The 19,939-nt window shown below is 37.7% G+C and overlaps 2 protein-coding genes across 6 annotated transcripts; both read right to left on the minus strand.

Annotated features, from left to right (window-relative positions):
• Positions 1 to 972: 972 nt before the first annotated feature.
• Positions 973 to 8,306, minus strand: LOC103706162 (Transducin/WD40 repeat-like superfamily protein). 2 transcript variants are annotated; one of them, XM_026804322.4, is made up of 4 exons: positions 7,894 to 8,306; positions 4,600 to 4,764; positions 2,832 to 3,316; positions 973 to 1,656 (listed from the first exon to the last, which is right to left on the minus strand). In XM_026804322.4, exons 1-4 carry the CDS (start codon positions 8,198 to 8,200, stop codon positions 1,354 to 1,356), a joined length of 1,260 nt encoding a protein of 419 aa, XP_026660123.4. In that variant the 5' UTR covers positions 8,201 to 8,306; the 3' UTR covers positions 973 to 1,353. The 2 variants fall into 2 exon arrangements, with proteins under 2 accessions (XP_026660123.4, XP_008788412.4); XM_008790190.6 differs by having other exon boundaries at positions 973 to 1,725; positions 7,894 to 8,304.
• Positions 8,307 to 9,969: 1,663 nt separating this feature from the next.
• Positions 9,970 to 19,346, minus strand: LOC103706160 (uncharacterized). Of its 4 annotated transcripts, none has more exons than XM_008790186.6 (5): positions 17,379 to 19,346; positions 13,349 to 13,454; positions 13,141 to 13,238; positions 12,969 to 13,035; positions 9,970 to 10,367 (listed from the first exon to the last, which is right to left on the minus strand). In XM_008790186.6, exons 1-5 carry the CDS (start codon positions 19,106 to 19,108, stop codon positions 10,359 to 10,361), a joined length of 2,010 nt encoding a protein of 669 aa, XP_008788408.5. In that variant the 5' UTR covers positions 19,109 to 19,346; the 3' UTR covers positions 9,970 to 10,358. The 4 variants fall into 4 exon arrangements, with proteins under 4 accessions (XP_008788408.5, XP_008788410.5, XP_026660122.4 ...); XM_008790188.6 differs by having other exon boundaries at positions 13,141 to 13,235; positions 17,379 to 19,198; XM_026804321.4 differs by lacking the exons at positions 12,969 to 13,035; positions 13,141 to 13,238; positions 13,349 to 13,454 and having other exon boundaries at positions 17,379 to 19,202.
• Between the last annotated feature and the right edge of the window lie 593 nt (positions 19,347 to 19,939).

Consider the following 19,939-nt stretch of genomic DNA (forward strand, 5'->3'; position numbering starts at 1 on the left):
CCATTTTGATCGCAAGAAAATTTGTTTGAAAGGCCTGTTTTTTTTTAAAAAAGCCAGCTTTTAGTTTGCTTATTTCAACGGATAATTGACATATTTGAAAAGAATAAACTGAATTCATTGAATCACAGTGTTTTTTTTTTTGCTTTCAATGGTACTTTACACAAAAAGTGCAGGAGTGCTTCGAACAAAATCATTATAAAAAAAAAACCGCTAAAAATATATTTTTTTTATTTTCTGCGAGATGCAACAATTGTTATTTGGCATTTCGCTATCATCTAAAAGAACTGCTTGAACGAACAACAGCCATCTTTCACATCCTGGCCTCTCATGACAGCTAACAACGGCCATTGCAAAAATCGTTATGTTTTTAGTGTTGCGGAAAGATCCTCCAGCAGAGCGTTACTAACAAAGTTGCAAAGGGACCAGTATCTGAAGGTGACAGGGCAGATAGAGGAGTATCTAATCCCTATTTTTCAGGGATAGATAAGTCATCTCACAGAAATGATTACTACGTCCAAACGGAAGTCCGAGGGGACAATTAACAGCCAATATTTCCATTCTATTGAAGATGTGTTTTTGGAGGAGGTTCAGTATTCAGAGATATCAAAAATGTTTAAACTTGGATCCTAGGACTGGGAGTCGCATTATAAATACATGTAACATCCTAAACAATTGTTAGTGGTCCATACAGCTCAAAGTACATATATAATGTATAAATATGATGCCTCTTAGTTATCATATCAATATACTTCAAGAAGCAAAAGCACCAAAGCTATCTTTTAGCACTTGGAATTCCCTGTTTATGGCTTAAACAAGGACAGCCCTGTAGGACGTACTTCCTAGCTGAAGAAGCTACCCTCAATTAACAAAGATTTCGATTTAAGATCATCTGTGAAGAACAATAACAAAGACTTCTAGTGCAACAAGTTAAAATAAAGTTAAAGTTCTGAAAGGCAAACCAAACATGAGAGATTTTTCCAGTCTTACGTATCATTTCAAGAACAAAGTTCCATATGATCTAATATTGAGTCCCAGGAATGCATTACTTCCTCCATTCAGGACTTGGCATTCAGTGTATCAGTAACAACGCAATAAATATGACATGGTACTATATTCACCACTTATCTAACCGGCAAGCATTTGCAACGACTTTCCTATTTTACAAACATGCTTCACCTGTAAGGTCTACTTCAGAGCACAGCTGAGATAGCAGCATGCACAATCTACCAGGTCCTCTGGGAACTTTTAGTGAACCGAACTGAGTTTTCAGAAGGAATGAGCTCGGCTGGAAAGCCAATTCGCACTAAAATGAACACAGCTATCTCTCTAAGGATAAGGTGCAGGAATATTGTTTTATTCAAACACAGAAACTTCACCAGTCCAACTGCATGAAGCTATCACATTAGGCATCATGGGGTGGAATGCAACATCAATGCACGCCTGCTCGAATGCCTTGATTTTCCTCACAAGCGCGGAAGATTTATAGCTGTAGAAGTACATACAGCCATCTGAGGAGCCAGAAGCAAGTTCTTGGCCATCCAGACTGAAATTACACTTGATGGGGAAGCCCCATACTCCATGATTCTCATACCTCCTGTACCTATCTAACTTGAAGGGGGCTCTGGCAGAGAAAATTGCAATGTAGTTGCCGTTTGACTGTGCAACAAAACAAGCGTCAGAAGGGTGATACCTGATACAAGGGCAGGTATATGCTTCCGTGTAAACCTGATAACAACATGAACATGAACTCAGCAGGTTGGTAACCAATTAAATTGTTATTTGCCAGTTAATGTAAAATAAAAAATCTAACAATGTTGGTTTTCAAAATTAATCAACCCATTTTTAGTGGTCAAGTGAAGATAATTTTATCATATAGATTTCTCCAATTCCAGTGCACTCAAGACAGGCCTGAAGGAAATATTTGTTGCATGTTCAACAACATATGGAAGGAAGATAAGGGCTGATAGCCATCAGTTCTAACTAGGAAAGCAAGTGCCACCATTGTATCTGGGGATAAAGGATTCCTAATCCCAAAAGGAGTAGGTGTTGTCACACCCAATAAGCAGGGTAATTTTGAACATCTCATACTTTCTGAAATAAAATCTCTGGCTGCCTTTGCCTACCTATAGTTAATAAGGACAAAAATAGAATTAAGGGTTTTGACAACGGAAGTAATTGTTTTCCCACACTGATTGCACATATAATGCTAATAAATTTATCAAACGGCCACCTTTTCCATCCCATGTCCATCCTGAGGACCATTGGGCATTTGATTTGTAGATTTATGGTAGGTACAAACAAAATACGAGAATTTATACAGTGAGGCACACACAATTATATTACTGGTGTATTTAATTTAAGATTAAAAATTCAAGTAATTTTTTGCCGCTAAATTTTATCGAAAGTAATATTAGCTCCAATTGCAAATTTATTCTTCATTGTTTAATTAGTCTATACAATTTTATCTCATTTATTTCTCAAAAATGCAAACAGATTTTTCTTGTTTACAACATTTTATAGCTTTATACAAACACTCCCTAGGCTCTTTTGCACCACAGATGTTAGAAGACTGCTCTTGCACCTTCTCCTAGTTCAAAGCAAGGTCCACAGACTAATATGATTTGAAAACAGAAAATAAGTAGCTCGATGCATACAAACAAGATACATAAGATGTATATTATGTTAGTGTGGCATGGCCTCTGCTCAGTATGTGAGGAATGAAACAACATGGTGTAGCCTTTAATTTGAACCTTCACAGATTTTTCTTTCCTATTCTTAGGACATAGGAAGATTACCATTTAACTACCAGGGAAAACAGGATTGAGCAATACCTGGTTAGATAAAGGAACTTGTCGTGAGACATCCCATACGATGATAGAGTTTTCAGAAACCCTGCTCTTGGAAGTGTCACTGGAAGAGATGAAATGTTTTCCATCGGCACTAAATTCAATGTCAAGGATCGAGCCAAGACCTCTGAGATATTCCTGTATCACCATACCAACTCGTATATCCCAGAGTCTAAGGAAGCCCTTTGATCCACCAGAAAGGAAGAGATTGGATTCGCCGGGATGGAATTTGATCACCTCCACAATTTGATCTTCCTTGAAAAGTTGTGTTTCTATCCCCTTTTCAACATCAACTAGCCGTGACGAACAGTCATATCCACAAGAAAGCAAAGAGAGCCCTTGTGGAGACCATCTCACATTCTTCACTGCTGCATCATGAAATTTGAAAACGCGTGCCTTCTGTTGATTTCTCCTCCATACATTCCACACATGGACTGTATGATCCATTCCAGCAGAAGCAAGAAGATGGCCTGTAATATTCAGCATACTGATAAGCAAAAGTGAATAGTAGAGAGGATTTCTGCAAATTAAGGATAAAGTATTTCTTTTAACATTTCAAAGTTTTCTTCAAGTATATAGTCAAAGTTGCTTGAGCACGGAAAGATGATCAATATAGAGTAAAAGTACTTCTGAATAAGTCCCATAAGTGACTATTGGTTTTATGCTCGTAGTAATTTTCCTATACACTGGTAAAAAAAAAAAGATTTAAAAATCACTTAAAGTACTAAAGTTGCATTTGGATGCGAAATAAGTTAACCTAGAGTAAATAGGTTAATTTACTAATAACCCTCTTTATAAACTACTCCACACCATCACGTGAAAGAGTTTACTCCAGTTTATGAGGAAAAAGATGCTTTAAAAACTTTTTTAAAATGTCCATTTTGCCCTCAGAATAATTGGTTGCTTTTATGACATTTTGTGGGTTAAAGTAGAATAAATGGGTTAAACCGGCCTTTGCCCACAATCAAACACAGCCTAAAAGCTAAATAAAGGAACCTATAAACATAAACATGATGAAATTACTAGAAAAATAGATATTTAATAGTCATTCGCTATCAAGAACTGCCCCATCAGTGCTAATGAGAAAAATGGTTTTAATCAGTATTTATCATGTGACTATTCCTCTTAATAAAAGCATCTGCTGGACTATAGAACCCAAAGTGTGCTGAGGCTGAGATACATCTTATGCTCAGATCTCGCCTAACTTCAAAATTTGGTTCGATGATTTTTAGCATTGAAACAAGCCAAATGTGTAAATAGAAGAATGCAACATGCTTGAAAGATTAAATTAAGAATGTGAAAATTGTTACAACATACATGGATCACTTTTGAGCATATTTGAAGAGTTTACTCCCGGCCATAAAAATTAATAAAGAGTGGTGCTAGAAGACATGCCTTAGTTTTTGATAAAATGATTAAGATGCACTTTCCCCTTTCGATCTTTATGCTTTTACTTAGAGGCTATCATTCTATAGAAAAGAAATTGGTCTGTTCTGAAACAAATAGATTATTGTTTTATGAGACAAAAACCCAATATGACAGAAGAAGAAGCTTGAGAGGATAAAGTTTAAACTGGCCAAGCTATATTAGTTTCAACCTTTATCTGAAGCTTAGTTTCCACATCAATCATAATATCGTACAGATGTATCATCTACCATGTATAGCCAAAACCAGAAAAAACAGAAATTACTAAAAGTTTGGAAGATGAATATTATCAAATTGTGGGCATTAAATACCAAATGGTAATACTAACCATGACTCTGTGACCATTGTACAGAATTGACAGCTTTAGTGTGGCCATGTAGGGCAACAGAGAGTCTATCAGGAACTTTCTTGTTCCGAGCATGGACGTTTTTCTGGCACTTTAGTGACGCCAAAATGTCAGATGGTAGATCTGAATCCAAAAGAGTTCCAACAACTGAAATCAAGCAGAAACCAAACCAAGACAGCTATCAGCATCTTATGATTTTAGGTGAATTAAAGATCTAATCTGGTGGAAAGTTATACCAGAATGCTCCAGTGATACAAGCCTGGCATAACAAATGTGACAACACAGTTTGCATAAGAATTAGTCTAGAATCCTAAAGCAAGATCATAAGGAACTACTCAGCAGTAAACAGGACCTGGAAATATAATCTAGTGTTACATATGTCTTGAAAAAAATCATGAAAGAAGTTCGCATAATGAAGCATTATACATTTTTTCTGGTGGCAGCATTCATATAGTAAAGTGAAGATAGTATATACCGATAAATAGCACATCAGTTAATTAGTGTATCAGACCATTACTATATCATTTATCTCATCTATCTAGGGGCTTTGTGATCCAACACGATCACCGGACTCGATGTGGAATACTTTGGTCACTACGAGTATCCAGAAAAATCACCAAACTCAATGTGGAGGACTTTGGCCACTACGAGTATCCAAAGAGATCACCAAACTCAATGTGGAATATTTTGGCCACTACGAGTATTCAAGAAAATCACCAAACTTGATGTGAAACACTTTGGCAACTTGATTGAGAAAATCTTGCTCGTAGTGGCCAAAATGATCCATATCGAGTTTGGTGATCCTCCTGAATACTTGTAGTGGCCAAAATATTTCACATCGAGTTTGGTGATCCTCTTGAACACTCCTAATGGCCGAAGTGGTCCACATCGAGTCCGATGATCCTTCTGGATCAAAGCTCCCCTTTTAGTTGTGTGAGATGTTCCATTATCTCATCATCCGTCAAGGTAGAAGTAGCAGTCATACTCGTCTTTGTCCTTCAATGTACTTCAAGCACGGGTAGCCATTCTTCTGGCTGCTTGTATCGCTCACGCAACTGGACCATGCACTAAAGCTCCTATAGATGTAGTGGTCAAAATGTTCCACATCGAGTTTGGTGATCCCCTTAGATATTCGTAGTAGCCAAAGTGATCCACATTGAGTTTGGTGATGCTCCTGAATACTCATAGTAGCCAAAGTGATTCACATCCAGTTCGGTGATCCTCCTGAATCACTTTATTATTCATAACCACTTCAACAAATGCGGCATCATAAGATTTCTTAGGTCCTTTTCCACCACTTCCATCTAACTATTCTTGTAACTCCATTTAGGATTACAAAACATTTGCCACAAAATGAAGCGCTTTTCGTCAGTGTAAATTATGCATGCATGTATACATATGTCTATCATTGGTTACACATGATCTTCCCCCAAAACTGATTTATGTACAAACCACAATTACACCTTCTAACCTAGACTTAGTATATGTTCATAGTTCAACAATAATGGTGTAGAAAAGATCAAGCTGACCATTTCTACAAGAAGAGATTTGAGTTTCAGATATGTCCTATGATGTACTTGAGACACATAATTCTCCCCCTCAGCACTTGTTATCTTCTTGCCTAGTCCCATCAAGCAATCTACTCAATCAGTCTTTGCCTTGTATCTCTTATTCTCAGGCTTGATAGTAAAACATCGATCGTAGTTGATACAAAAGTTTATGATTTCAATTGGAATTAGAGGTGCAACATGGACCACATTAGTCTGAATCCAACCCAAACTATAAGCTGTTACATGGGGTTTGGTACATGTGTTGGATGTGATCATATGTCTAAGCAACAGATTCATTCAATATCTAAGACTTTCTTCTTATAGAGCTATGTTCATGTCATACCAATATGCATGTTCAACTGTTGAGTGCGGATATTTTATGCTAATCCTAAGGTTCCAGGTAACACAAACTATATATCTATGTAGGCAAATAAACATAGAAGTCATCAGGATAGGGTCAGAAAAAACACCAGCACAGTTTGGGTTAAGTTGGGCTAGGGTTTTCAAAATTTCACCCTAGACTGGCATAAAATAATCATCATTTTACACAACTTGATTCAATCCCAAATTGACATCATATAAATCCCAGCCTTCTCTAGATAAGATTCTAAAAGTAATCCAGAAATAAACAAACATAGAGTTTATTAAATCTAATGCTCAGAAGTTCAATCCAATTCAATGAGTTACATGGTTGAGATCAAAATCACAGCAACAAGTCAAATTGCATGCTCCAATAATCAAACATCCAGTCTAGTTTCCTAGACATAGACACAAACATCGAACATTCCATTGAAGCGAGACATTTCAATTCCATTGAACACAAACAAACATTCCTCTGGATCAAAGGTAATTTATCAATTCTATCAAAATTTCAATTCATTATTTTATGTTATAAGAACATTCTTGCTATTAACTACTTTTTGCTCAATTATAAGGTTTAATTTTATTTCAGCATTCAAGCTTTTCACTTCTGACATATTTCAGAATACAAGCCTTTCCCCACTTGAATGGTATGTTTATATATTTCAAACAACATTATCAATTTATATTCACGCCCTATATAATGTTTGGTTGGAATTTTTTTTTTTTCAATCTCCTCAATCAGTATTGACATTATGGGTTGGATTTTTCTAATATTTCATACATATTGTAGTATTATTTTCCTACAATTTACTAAGCTGGAGATTTTTATCAAAAACTTTTATCCCCACTTCGCTCAATGTACTAGAGATTGAAATGGGAAAAACTGAACGAACCATTCCAGTTCACCGACGAGTCCTGCAACGGAATACATCTGAGGCTAATTTTATAACTACCCAACGTTGCAATCTAAGATTCGAATTTCATAATGTGATGTAGAGTTAGGCGACAAACAACTGCCAAATTGGCAAGTGGTCATTGTTTTATTTACTTAAACAACTTATCCATAAAATTTCCTAATAAAAAATGGCGAGTTATCAGGAAAAACATAGGGTTTCCCTCGCTCTTTCTGGAAGTTCAGTAGAAGAATCACAAAGAACAATGTCTCCTCAGGGACACAAAGAGGCTTCATTCTTATACTTCCCATCGATTAATTCGGTAAAAAAAATAAAAAAACAGAGAGAGAGCTTTTTATTTTCTTTACCCTATCTCTGCTCTAATATGTTTCGAGTTAGTGGCACCATAATTAAAAGGAATCTCGTAAGTAAGGGAAACAAGAAGATAAACATAGGGGAAATCAAAACACCAGGAGATGTGATGACCGTGGGAGGAAAAGGAGGCGACGGATCGGAAACGCTAGAAGATGCCGCCAAGATCGCCCTCTCCCTCTTCGACACGTACCTCCCAGCGGCGAGGGGGGCTTCCGTTGTGCCGCTAGAGGGGCGGTGGTGCCGAACGGCCACCAGCGGCGAGGGCCCTTGCTCCGGAGGATGCCCTTCCGATCGGGGTCTCTTGGAAGCCGGGGCTGCTAACTCTTTGCCTTCGCCTTCGCCTTCGCCTTCGCCTCCCTCGTCGTCGGAGGCAACACCGTAGGCACGGAAGAGGAGATCCATGGCGCGCCAGAAGGGCACAAGTCCGGTCCAGTCCTTGCGGCGTTCATCACAAATATAAGAACCAACGGGTGCATTCGGCGAACTAGGAAGGTGGCAAGCGGATCAGGTCGGGTCCGGGTCTAGATTCTAGAGGACCCAAACGCAGGCTAAGCCAAGTGCACGTTCTTTGAGCACCGACACCAATGCAACACTAATGCACGAGATCCCATCAGAACCTTAAGCATGGTTGGACAAGAATAGTACTAAAATGGGTGATTCTCTGAAAAATGTTCGTCCCTTTGTCGGTATATAGGATTGGAATTTGATCAGTAATTCGAACCATTTCAAAATTTTTAGCGTCCCGGATCACTGCAATTTTCCTTTTTTTTCTTTGTTTAAAGCCAGGGATGGCTAATCTCTAGCCACTAACCATACCAACCCCGTCCCATCTAAGTCAGAGCTTAGGCCAATAGACACACCGAGCCAAAGCTATCTTATGCTCTGTGGAAGCAAGAACCGAGTAAGAAACAAACTGGTACCCTATAATACCATCCGAGAAAAGGCTCTGTGGCTTTGGCTAGTTAGATGACTATAGTACCAAACTCTTTAGCCTAGGACATTAGGCTATAAAGTATTCAATATATGCCAAACTCATTTCTCTGATGGTATCACTACAGGTTCCCCTTTTGAGGGTCTTTTTTTACAAGATTTATAAGCCTGATTTGACTCAATATTAAGATCTGATTTCAAAATTTTACTATGATCTCGAAACAGTTAAAAACAAATACATAAAAATAAAAGTAAAAAAGAAAATCCCGCAGAACTGTTTAGCTTGTTGCAAACTAATCCAACCTATAAGTGAAGGTTTAATGCGAAATCATATAATTATAACTCCTGTCTTCTTGCAAAGAATAAGGCCGCAAATAGATAGGGTCAATCGGTTGCTCCACCGAGGTAGGGCCAGACCAACCTTATGGTTTAGGCTCAAGAATGGCGACTGATTTAGAAAGATAACCCACTGAACAATTCAGGTCGAGACTGGATCATGTTTTTTCCCATCTAACTTGGAACTAACCCAACCCGTCTAACTTAAGAACTAGTTGAACCAACCATATCTGCGGCTCTGCCCCAACTAGAAACTAGAAAACGCTTAGTGCAAGGCTATCAATAACAATAAGATTCAAATTAATATCGGCGGAACCATCTTAAACCGGACGATTTCGGTCATACCGAGCCGACCGGGCAGCAGACTAAGATGGTTTGGACAACAGAAATGAAATCAATTACCAGAGGAAGAAAAGAAGAAGAAAAGATAAGAAAAAAGAGCGAGCGTGAGAGAGAGAGGGGGAGAGAAAGAAAGAGAGAGGAAGGTTGAGACCGGCCAATAGAGACCAGCAAGCCACGTGGAGGACGCTCCGAGCTCTACAGCGAATTGCTTACCGGCTTCGCTTAAAAATCGTGAAATACAAAAATAGGCAGACCCTTATTTCGAATGAAACATGAAACCACCTCTTATCCGGGTTGCCGACATCCGACGACTCTCCGCCACTCTCCTCTCTTCCTCCCTCTCTTCTTTTTTCTTTTCTTCCGTTCGCTCTCTCTCCCACCTCCTCTACTGTGTCGGTACAAGCGCAGTACAACACGGTGCACATCCATACCAACTCGTGCCGCCGAGCAACCAGTCTGGAGCCTGGTACGAGCACAACAAACCATGATTTAAATAGTTATAATGCATTTCCCTCAAAGCTTGAAGTATCTTCATCGTCCAGTGGAGAGACAAACAACAAGCATCAGAGAGAAACCTCTTGGAATTAATGTAACTTGCAGCAACATGCAGCAAACACTTGGAAGTTATGTCTTTCCGGCTGTCTTCATATATATATATATATATATATATATACACGCGCGAGGTGTAAGAACTAAAGGAATAAATATCTCCTGTCACACAGCAGCATTAAGACAATTGTATATACAAATTTACAGTCTCATGTACCTTCCAGACGTTATTTAAAGAATCCCCATCGGCCCACCATAATCAGCAATACAGGCCCTATTTCAGAAAAATGCGTCCACGATAGAGTCGTTGACACAGCAGGCAGAAAGGTCAGCCAACAGGCCATCAAGAAACTATATGATGCCAATCGGTTAGGCAGAGCAGGAAAGAAAAAGAAGGTTGCCTTTATGACTCCTGTAAGACAAAGAATGCTTAAATTAATGGAAGAAAATGATGTATTAAAAAAAAAGATGTAATGGATGAATTGAGAAAAATATTGAAACATGAAGCATTGGAAATTGTACAGGAAACAGCACAGCCTGATGTAGCATTAGATAACCTAAAAATGGTAGATCACAAACTGTTTGATATGTGTGGACTAGGCAAAATGGCAGAACAGGTGAAGATTTCATGAAGAATGTTCTATAAGTTCTTCAAATAACTGAATGAGAATAAACATGATAATAAGGTTCAAAGTTTGAACAAACATATCAAAACAATGAAGAAATTCCAACTCTTTTCCCCCTGATCTATGTTATACAACATTTTAGAAATGATGCAGGAAATCATCCAAGACTCTGAGAAAGCTTAAACAAGCATTTATATAACCAGCATGAACATCAAAACCATGAAGTATCAAGCCAATCTGAAATGGTTCATTCACTTTAAATCGGCTAGCCATTTAATAAACCCTTGGCTCCCTATTCTTTTGAACCGACTCCTAACACTACCTTTAAGCTAGCACTCTCCGCTCTCCTCTCTCCACCACCTGCCGGTCATCTTACTAACACTGCCTATCCGAACCATCCAGAATTCTCTCTTATGGAGACCCCACCTATGCCCCAACCACGACTACACAGGCCTCAAGCATTTTTGCATCTTGGACCCTAGTTCATCCTCAAGTCCTTCTCACTCTAATCCTAGCCAGTAAGCCAGCTTTTTCCCCTCTGCAAGATCTGACTTGTCCAATGAAAATCTGAGAGCTCAGCCAATTTATATGATCTATTAAGCGAACAGTCCAACAAAAGCAGAACTGAGATATTTTCCTCGGACAGCCAACAAAATTTTTAACTTCAAGGATGAAATGATTAAAGTTTAGAAGGATTCTGACATATGATACAGGAAGGCTAGAAAGTAATTGCTTTTCCCACAAATATTGATCTGTCAAATATGAATATTTATAAGATACAATTAATATAAGCAAATTAATAGCATAAGATGTCACACACAATAGCATAAATCTAAAGAAGCATTCAATAAATGTAAGCAATAATACATAGATGGCACTGTTAACTTCTCTTAAAAACTAGAGGCATGATATCTTGAAGCAAGAATGACATAAATGTTTGAAAAACATAAGAGCCTCTAAGAATTAAGATAAGGAGTTGTTTACTGAAACATTAATGAATTCACAACCTTTTTTTCAACTACAAATATCAAAAACTTGTCACAAGCATTACAGAACTGATTATTTTCATATTACTCGAATCAATGGTATAGTAGAAAAGGAAAAGAAAAAAGCCAATGATCAAAATTCGCTTATGTGTGAGACCTGACTAAACTGACTAATGTGAAAGTATATCATGATCATTGACTAACTCAAGTTCTTTCACACAATAACATAAAAGAGAGAGAGCAAACGTGGGCACGTGGGTGGAGCCAGGATTCAACCCTTGTGGGAGTGGATATATAAACACATGCATATAAAAAATAAAACATTAAATCTTATCAGTGAAAAATCTTTTTAAGGTACGGCTGGATTAATTTGAATTCTATTCTTTGATCAATTTCTCCTCTTCCTACTACTCCTCCATCTGCTTCTTCTTCTTCTTCCTTGATCAATTCCTCCACCTCCTCTCTCTCATGGTTCATTTTCCCAAAAGATGTATTCTAAATTGGTAGAAACCAGAATTTTTACATTTTAGATGGAGTGAGCAAGAAAGTTTTGGGAGTGGTTGAGATAGAAGGTAGATAGAGATCTGAATGTGTGATAGCGTAAGCCATATGATTGAAATTCATAGAAGGGGGAAAATGGAGAGACTGTAAGATAGGTGCAATCTTCTAAGTCCAGCCCACCTAAACATCCTTATCTAATTATCTCAACATTTAAATTTTAAATGGAACTTTACTCCATGTTTGTATGAATAGAAAAGATTAATAGTCGATAATTTGGAAAGAGCAAAGGGATGATTAGTAAGGGATATTTTATTTTTTATTTTATTTTATTTTATTTGTATTTTATTTTATTTTATTTTATTTTATTTTTTTTTTTGGGGGGGGGGGGGGGGGGGCGCAATTAAGCAGGATCTTTTATACAATATACATTTTAAAGAACAACAATTAAAGGAGATCTTCCCTGCCTGGGCACATTATCTAACCATTTAGTCATGCAACTTCAGAAATATATGATTATTTACCTGGTAGGCTGTTAATGGTTCAAAAAAAATTTCCAGCACAACTGTTAGGAATATGTACATGTTTGTTTGTTTACCTTGTTAGCTGGTCGTAGTAACTGGAATTTGGATCCATTGAACACTTTTTTTATAGCAATGTAACAAACAGCTTATGTAAATCTGACGGTAAGAAACTTATCGAACAAATGTCACATAATTTCAGTAGATAAACAAAGAGAATAAAGACAGTAAACTTGAGGATTTCATGACTCTTAGGCCTCGTGTCTACATTATTTCAGATCATTTTCTAGACTCCTAGTCCTCTCTAGAAGCATAACAGTTTAAGTATAAATCTATGAAGATTAAGTAGACAATGTTGTATTAAGTGGCTGAATGGACATACCTTCTTCTGGTGTTCCAAGCCAGCAGTTGCATGCTCCTCTTCACTCGAAGAAGGGCCTTCTAGATTCCTACAAAGGATTTCATTTATCAAGGAAGCTATGCTACCGACAGTTGGGAAAACTTCAAGAATTGTTTCATTACATATGGCAGAAAATTTAAGGTTTACAGGATACCTTTTAGTTTCAGAACTACGTTGGTCATGTGAAGTTGAACATGAATCAGGTTTCCCTATTCCAGATTTCATTGTTTCCGGATTAGTATTGCCTTCCTGCTGTTCATGAAAGATAAGAGTATATATGATTTCACCTCACATTGTCTGTTAGAAGGAGGAAAGCAGTTATTTGAAGAAGAATATTTTTGTCTTTCAAAAATACGACTTACTCCAGGTTTCCCTTCAATCCACCTAGGAATGTTCTCAGACAGAACAGTCATATACTGCTCCATTGCCATCTCTGGATTCATGCTCCCCAATCTTTGCCAAGCATGCCTTGCACAATGTAACCACTGTTAATCACACAAGTAGCAGCTCTCTGCCCTGTTAACATAACTAACAATCAAGGTACAACCGAAGATCCACTTAAGCATGGGTCTTAAGGGAGCCATCTTCTCACTGTCATTGCATGTCTTCAAAAAGTATATCTTGTCTTCTCATCACCACATTTTATAAAATGATCTTGATCATTTATTCCTCTCATCATGTTTAATTAAGTTCATGATGATGTTATGTGCAAGTGACATTGTGAGGTATAACAGGGGTTAAGTGGGCAGAAATACCATGGGGGTTATATTGATCTTATAGCTAGGGAGTTGCTCTAACTTTATAATTGGAAGAGAATAGGGTGATTGGCCAGTCTAATGAGGCAGCCAGTGGCCATTTACTTACATTTCATCTTTCTATTTCCCTCTTCTTTTATTGAGCTCTTATTGTACAATATGAACATCAAGAGTATATACTCTATTAGAATTCTTTAAATATTTTTCTAAAATTTCTTTTGCATGCAACATTCTCTAATAGATTTCTGCTTTCCAGCTGAAGTATACATGTTAGTGATCTTGGTCTATAAAGCTACATACAGCATCTCTCAACAATAATGGTTAACAAATGAATTAATGTAACCATCCATTGTTGTTTAATGGTGTCAGCATGATCTCCAGGTTAGTTATAAGTTGTACATCATCTTTTGTAATATCATTCCCTGTCTTAGTTAGAGCAAATCTAAAGTCTTTCCCTTCATATGTTTTCTTATTTTCTCTGTAGATATTTGCGTTCAATTCATGGCACAAAGATCATCTCTTCAATTTATACATGCAAATGCAGTAGTGAAGAGAAGAAAATGTTGATTTGTCTATAGAAGATCATCTGAAATACATTGTTTGTTCTAATGAATCTAATCTTGGTGTTGCCAATAGTGCAACAAAAGTGCTTGTGGGATGTCAAGGGACAGATATTTGTTGCCTTTGGAGCTGATTGTTGTGACTATTGTAATTTAAATTCTAATCACAACTGCTAGTTTTATGTGGAGTGAATTTATCTTCTTATGCAAGTACATCTGAAAAGAGACAATCCTTATATCCTATTACTTTGTAAAGACTAGTGAAAAGTGTTATTGTTGTAAAACGAAAGGAGTGGTGTTGAAGTTATGAATGTTCACAGGTAGAAAGGTAGGGAGAACACTTTGGCTTATTTAACGATGCAAGTAACATTTGTTGGGACCTAAATTGTCAACCAATCACACAAGTAATGTGCAATTAGTAATATCACTTATCAATTATCAACCAGCGAGTAGTCATCCTAAAGCATGTATCACCTCCAAAATAACATATACATTATTAAAGGAGGAAAAGTTTATCGGTTGATTTAAAACTGGACTTCTTTAGGTGACTGTCAGCGCCTCATCTAAAATATTGCAGTCAAGTAGTCACTGGGTTTTGTATCAAGTGATTCTAACCTCTAGTTTTTGGATTACAGTCAACTGACCAAAGATGTTGAATTCTTCTTCTATGGATCAAAAAGTTATTGTGCACATGTGACAACAGATAGTTTGTCTTAAAAAGAAGGGTCCCCGCGGGCCCTCTTTTCAACTTGTCTACTCCACATACTTTTCATATCTAAGTTTTACTTGCATCCTATATATATCAGTAAATTAACAAAGCCATCAAACTGTTTGTAACTATTTTTTCCCTTGATGTGCTTTCTGGGACCTAAGGACTAAGATGCCAACAGACAAACATGAGTCCAAGTGTTAAATTATTTGGATCATGATGTTGCATAATGCCCTACATCTATAGCTCCTTACAAATGGCACTGTCACCGTCTTGTACAAAGTCTTTTATCTATCAATAAATATGCAAGGAATTAGCATGAACAAAGAGAGCATTTAGGCCTATTTTTTTCTAATGAGAGAAGATACTAATAAAGGCCACATATGCTTGGATAATACTATATTCATAGACACTATGGGTCCCAAATTCAGGCAGACCGTCAAATCTGTAGGTAATTTCACTAGGCTAACTTGGTTGGAGCTTAATAAAATCAATTTGAATTGCTTAATATATTACATTATTCTATGCTAAAATGCATACTCAATGCAGTGTTGCTGAAAAACTATTAAATCTACTGATATTTGTGAATAGTTGGAATACAATACTTGTTGTTTCCAATGGTTTTTTTTCAACAAATCTCATTTTTCTATATTAAGTAGTGGGCATAGTTGTAGAACACAAGTTTTCTCCATTAAGAAAGTTGCTAAGATTCTTGTGCTTGGTAGAAAAGTTCCCTATATGCCTCTACTATAAAATAATAATAAAAAAAAATCACTTTCATAAGTTCATGTTCCATTGAGTCTCCTTTCTCCCCTATTGTCTCAAAGGTCCTTGAGTGTGTTTATTTTGTGGACTCTGGAGACAAATTGGGTCATTCCATTATGTTTTTTTTTTGTCTGGTGTTTTAAAAACTAGAAAGGAATACAACCACCAAATTACCAACTCAAAAGGCAAGTTTATTGTTGCTAAGTTCACTTATTTTTAGTTGTAGAGCATCATTTGCAAGCTAGTTTGTCATGATATATAGGCTTCATTTTGACGCATGCTTAAGATTCGTTAGTTCAATGATGTTTTGAACATGTCAGTTGCAGATGGTTATTAGTGGCTTTTGCATATATAGAGGGGAATTCCATATAAATAGACCCTTAACAAATGAGTTCTAAAATCACATTATGAGGTAGTAATATATGAGATATAGCTATCATAACATCAAGGGAATTTTGGGTTCTGACAGAGTTGATTTGCTCCAACCTTACAAATATGAAAAAACAGGGGATCAGTCAGGCTGTGCAGACCACCCCCCCCCCCCCCTCTCTTCTATTGTCACCTCTTATCCCTCTTTGCTCTTCCTTCTTTTCTCCTTATTGCATTTATCCTAAAACATCAATATCTATGCTCTATTTTTTCAAGTTTATTCTATTTCATGTTTCCTTTACCCTTCGAGGCATTTTGAAAGGTTGGTACCTAAGCAATTGTTTCGGCTGTTAAATCTAATATGTGAAGTTTCATGACATCTATGGCCAATATCTGTCCACTAAGGATCTTGAATCGTTCCACACATATTGAGTAAATCTTTTGTTTAGAGTTAGAACAACAATGGGTAAATTAAAAGGCATGACACCTCCGCACACCATCAGATGCAAAATGGCATCTCCATTTAGGTGAATCCAATGGTCATGCTAATCAAAGCCAATTCATAAATAACTAAAAGATCATGGGAACTCAAGCAAATGACAAGAGAAAAACTGTTAACTAGTCGATATGGCAAGGCAAGTTCATAATTAGATCATTTGATTCTTAATGCAGTCGTAAGGAACAGAAAGTAAGATATTCATGAATAGTTATTTACCTGTGTAAACAGATTTTCCATGTTTAAAGTTTCCCTTGATCCAATAAGCTTGTTGTTCTTTGAGTTGACATTATATTAGGTTATGTTCCTTCTATTCATCAAGTAATCTTCCCTGCATTGATGCTTTCATGTGTTCTCAAGCTCCAATTTGTCAGTTTCTTGGTATTAGCGTGAGAACTTACCCTCAGTTCATTTAAAGCTTCAGAAGTTTGCATTACTTAGATTCCTTTTTGAAGTACAAAATTTGAAATTGAGGAGACATCAATATATTTCTTTCATTTTTCATTTTTCGGTCTTTTAATATTTGAACAGGTGCTTGAATTTCTTAGTATCGCTTGATGGAAATCTTGATCAGTTTCATCTGGCATTCTTCATATCCAATTGTGCCAGTAGAGTATATAACCCAACACTACATCAAAATGTACCTATTATAAACAACTCATCAACCATGTAAAGGAAAAGAACTAGAAAATGAACGGAAAGAAACAATCGAAATAAGAAGGCAAAGTTCAGCAGTACCATTTAGCACGAGCAGAAACCTTCAAAGCCAACGGCTGCGACTCATAGCAAGGGCCCTCTGTTGCAACCTTGCGTAGTCCATACAATTGCATCTGCAAATCACTACTCAGCTTTGACAATGCATCTCCACCACTACCACTACCCACATACGCTATCGCGGCACCAAAGCGCTTTTCCAGCTCACTCTTCTCAATCCCTTCCCAATCATCTTCCTCATTAAGCAAAGATCCCTCCTCATGGATGCAAATCTTCTGTCCTTTAGCTTCACTTTGAGATCCTTCTTGTACTATCCTTTCTTCTACAGGTGATTGAACAACATTCTCAGTACAAACTTCACCTTCAGCCGATCGTTCTTCCCTTTCAACCAAATTAGGAAAGTCAACTCTATCAATTCCCACCTCCACAGGCATTGCTTGTATAGAGTCCTCTTCTACCTTAACTGCATCAGCTTCATATCTCTGCTCTTGCTCAATCTCCTTATCTTGCTCAAAATTGTTAGATGCCACCTCTGCTGATCTTTCTTCTTCTCTAAGCAGCTTTTGTTCCTCTCTAGTCTCTTCGACTACTACCTCATGCATTTCTCTCATAGAATCATCTTCCAAGTTAAGCAAACTTACTTGATGCCGTCTCTCTCCTTCAGTCTTATTCTCCATGTCAAAATCACTGGCTCTGGAGTCCTCTGAGCGTTCTTCTTTTATGAATAATCTTTTCTCTTCCTTGATTCTTTCAGGTGCAACTTTCTCAGGCATTTCTCTAGTGGATTCCAATCTCCCTACATCTATTTCAGATATTTGCTCTCGTTCATTCTTGTTCTCTGGGGTCTCAATTTCACTGGCCATCACCTCCTCTGGCCTTCCTTCTTCTTTTAGCAACCTCTCGACTTCTCCAATCTCCACCTCAGCCACTTTCCTAATGGATTCATCTTCCAAATTCAGCACATTCACTTCAGGCTTATTTTCTTCTCCTTTCTCCATCGTCGGCTCAAGTTCTCTGACGTCCGCATCTTTTATTAATCTCTCTTCTTTTTTATGCAATCTTTCAAGGCTTACCATTTTGACCTCGTCCGTCGTATCTCTTGTGGACTCATCTGCCAATCCCTCTATATTTCCTCCATATATCCTCGCCTCTTGTTTCTTCATCTCTAGATTGACGCTCTCCAGGTCAATCTCATTGGCTCTCATCTCCTCTGACCTTCCTTCGTCCTTAGCCTTCTCAAATCCAACCCCCTCGGGCATTCTTTTGGCAGAGTCTTCATCCAATCCAAGTTCTTGCACTACTTCAAATCCACCTTCCAAGCTGTGATCAACCAATCCATCGTCCTCCAACCAGACAACGATTCCTCCATCTCCTTCATCGTCGTTTTCTTTACTCGCTTTATCAGCCCCCACCGCCGACTCCGCAGCAATATGATCCGATTCAAGAATCTCCTCCGCAGGCCGGCGATCTTCGTCGCCGTCGACCGCGCCCCGACGGATTCCGCCGACCGTCTCGGGCGATCTCTCGCGCTTCTCCTCGGGGTCATCGGCGGAGGAATCGACGGCGAAGATCTTGCCTAGGAGGAAGGCGAAGAGGACGGAGAGGGCGGCCGTTAAAAAGAGCTCGAGGAGGAACCCCATCTCCATCTCCTCCTCCTCCTGCGCTTGCACGCCAAGGAAAGAGGAAAGAAAAGAAGAAGAATGGAAGAGGGGGAAAAGAAAGAAAGAAAGGGAAAGGTTGCTCTCCGGTTGCATCCGCTAAGGGCTGGGCTGGCGGAGCCGTCTGCCTTCACTTTTTAAGGTTAAAAAATCCCAAACGGGCTCGGAAAAGACTCCCCCTCGCTGTGTTTCCCGAGGCTGCTTTTGAAACGCCGTAAGGAGCTTCGCTTTCGGAGTCCGCGAGTTTGCGGTTGTTGTAAGCCATCACGACTGTCTTTCTTCCAACGCACTGCTTTGATGTTTGACACGCAGGGTTTATTTTTCTTTATCGTGTGTAATGTGATTCTCAGCGTGTTTCAAATGAACTAAAATCGTATGGGGCGGGCGGCAAAGAAGAAAATTTGGGCTGAACTTCCGGTTTTATCATATATTCCTCAGTATTCTTAAAAACATTTAAAAATTAAAGACTCCTTCTACTGATAAAGTCATCGGTCTCGTAATTATATATATATAAAAAAAAAAAGCATGTAGCATCATTTTTCTTCCTCATTTTTAAAGTATATATTTTACCGATACATATGATATGACCAAAAAATACACAATAAGCAAATTAGTTATCTACTAAGCCTAAAATATGGTATTCATCGATATATAGTACATAATAAATACTTTACAAATTAGCCATCTAGCAACCCAACACACACTTCCAAGCAAATTGATATATAGTTTTCAGAACATTATATTTATCAGTACATACAAAATAACCAAATGATGCACACTTATTGACTTTTTGATACATACTGCAAGTTTATTTAATATACACCGAACAATAATCCAATACATGCCTCCAAGTAAATTGATGCATAGTTATTTATAATATACTTTTTACCAATATACTACATTGTCGAATAACATACACCGAGCAAA

Source organism: Phoenix dactylifera, chromosome 3, assembly GCF_051530095.1.
Source record: "Phoenix dactylifera cultivar Ajwa chromosome 3, Ajwa_hap1_PhDact_Kaust_v1.1, whole genome shotgun sequence".
NCBI classification, from domain to species: domain Eukaryota; kingdom Viridiplantae; phylum Streptophyta; class Magnoliopsida; order Arecales; family Arecaceae; genus Phoenix; species Phoenix dactylifera.

Excerpts from the sequence above, each read along its gene's own strand:
- LOC103706162 (XM_008790190.6), bottom strand. The coding sequence starts at position 8,200 with ATGGATCTCCTCTTCCGTGCCTACGGTGTTGCCTCCGACGACGAGGGA. Across the intron at positions 3,317-4,599 it reads ACAATGGTCACAGAGTCATG|GCCATCTTCTTGCTTCTGCT; the intron begins GTTAGTATTACC and ends TGAATATTACAG. Across the intron at positions 1,726-2,831 it reads AAGTTCCTTTATCTAACCAG|GTTTACACGGAAGCATATAC; the intron begins GTATTGCTCAAT and ends TGTTGTTATCAG.
- LOC103706160 (XM_008790186.6), bottom strand. The coding sequence starts at position 19,108 with ATGCAACCGGAGAGCAACCTTTCCCTTTCTTTCTTTCTTTTCCCCCTC. Across the intron at positions 13,239-13,348 it reads GGATTGAAGGGAAACCTGGA|CAGGAAGGCAATACTAATCC; the intron begins GTAAGTCGTATT and ends TTTCATGAACAG. Across the intron at positions 13,036-13,140 it reads CGTAGTTCTGAAACTAAAAG|GAATCTAGAAGGCCCTTCTT; the intron begins GTATCCTGTAAA and ends AATCCTTTGTAG.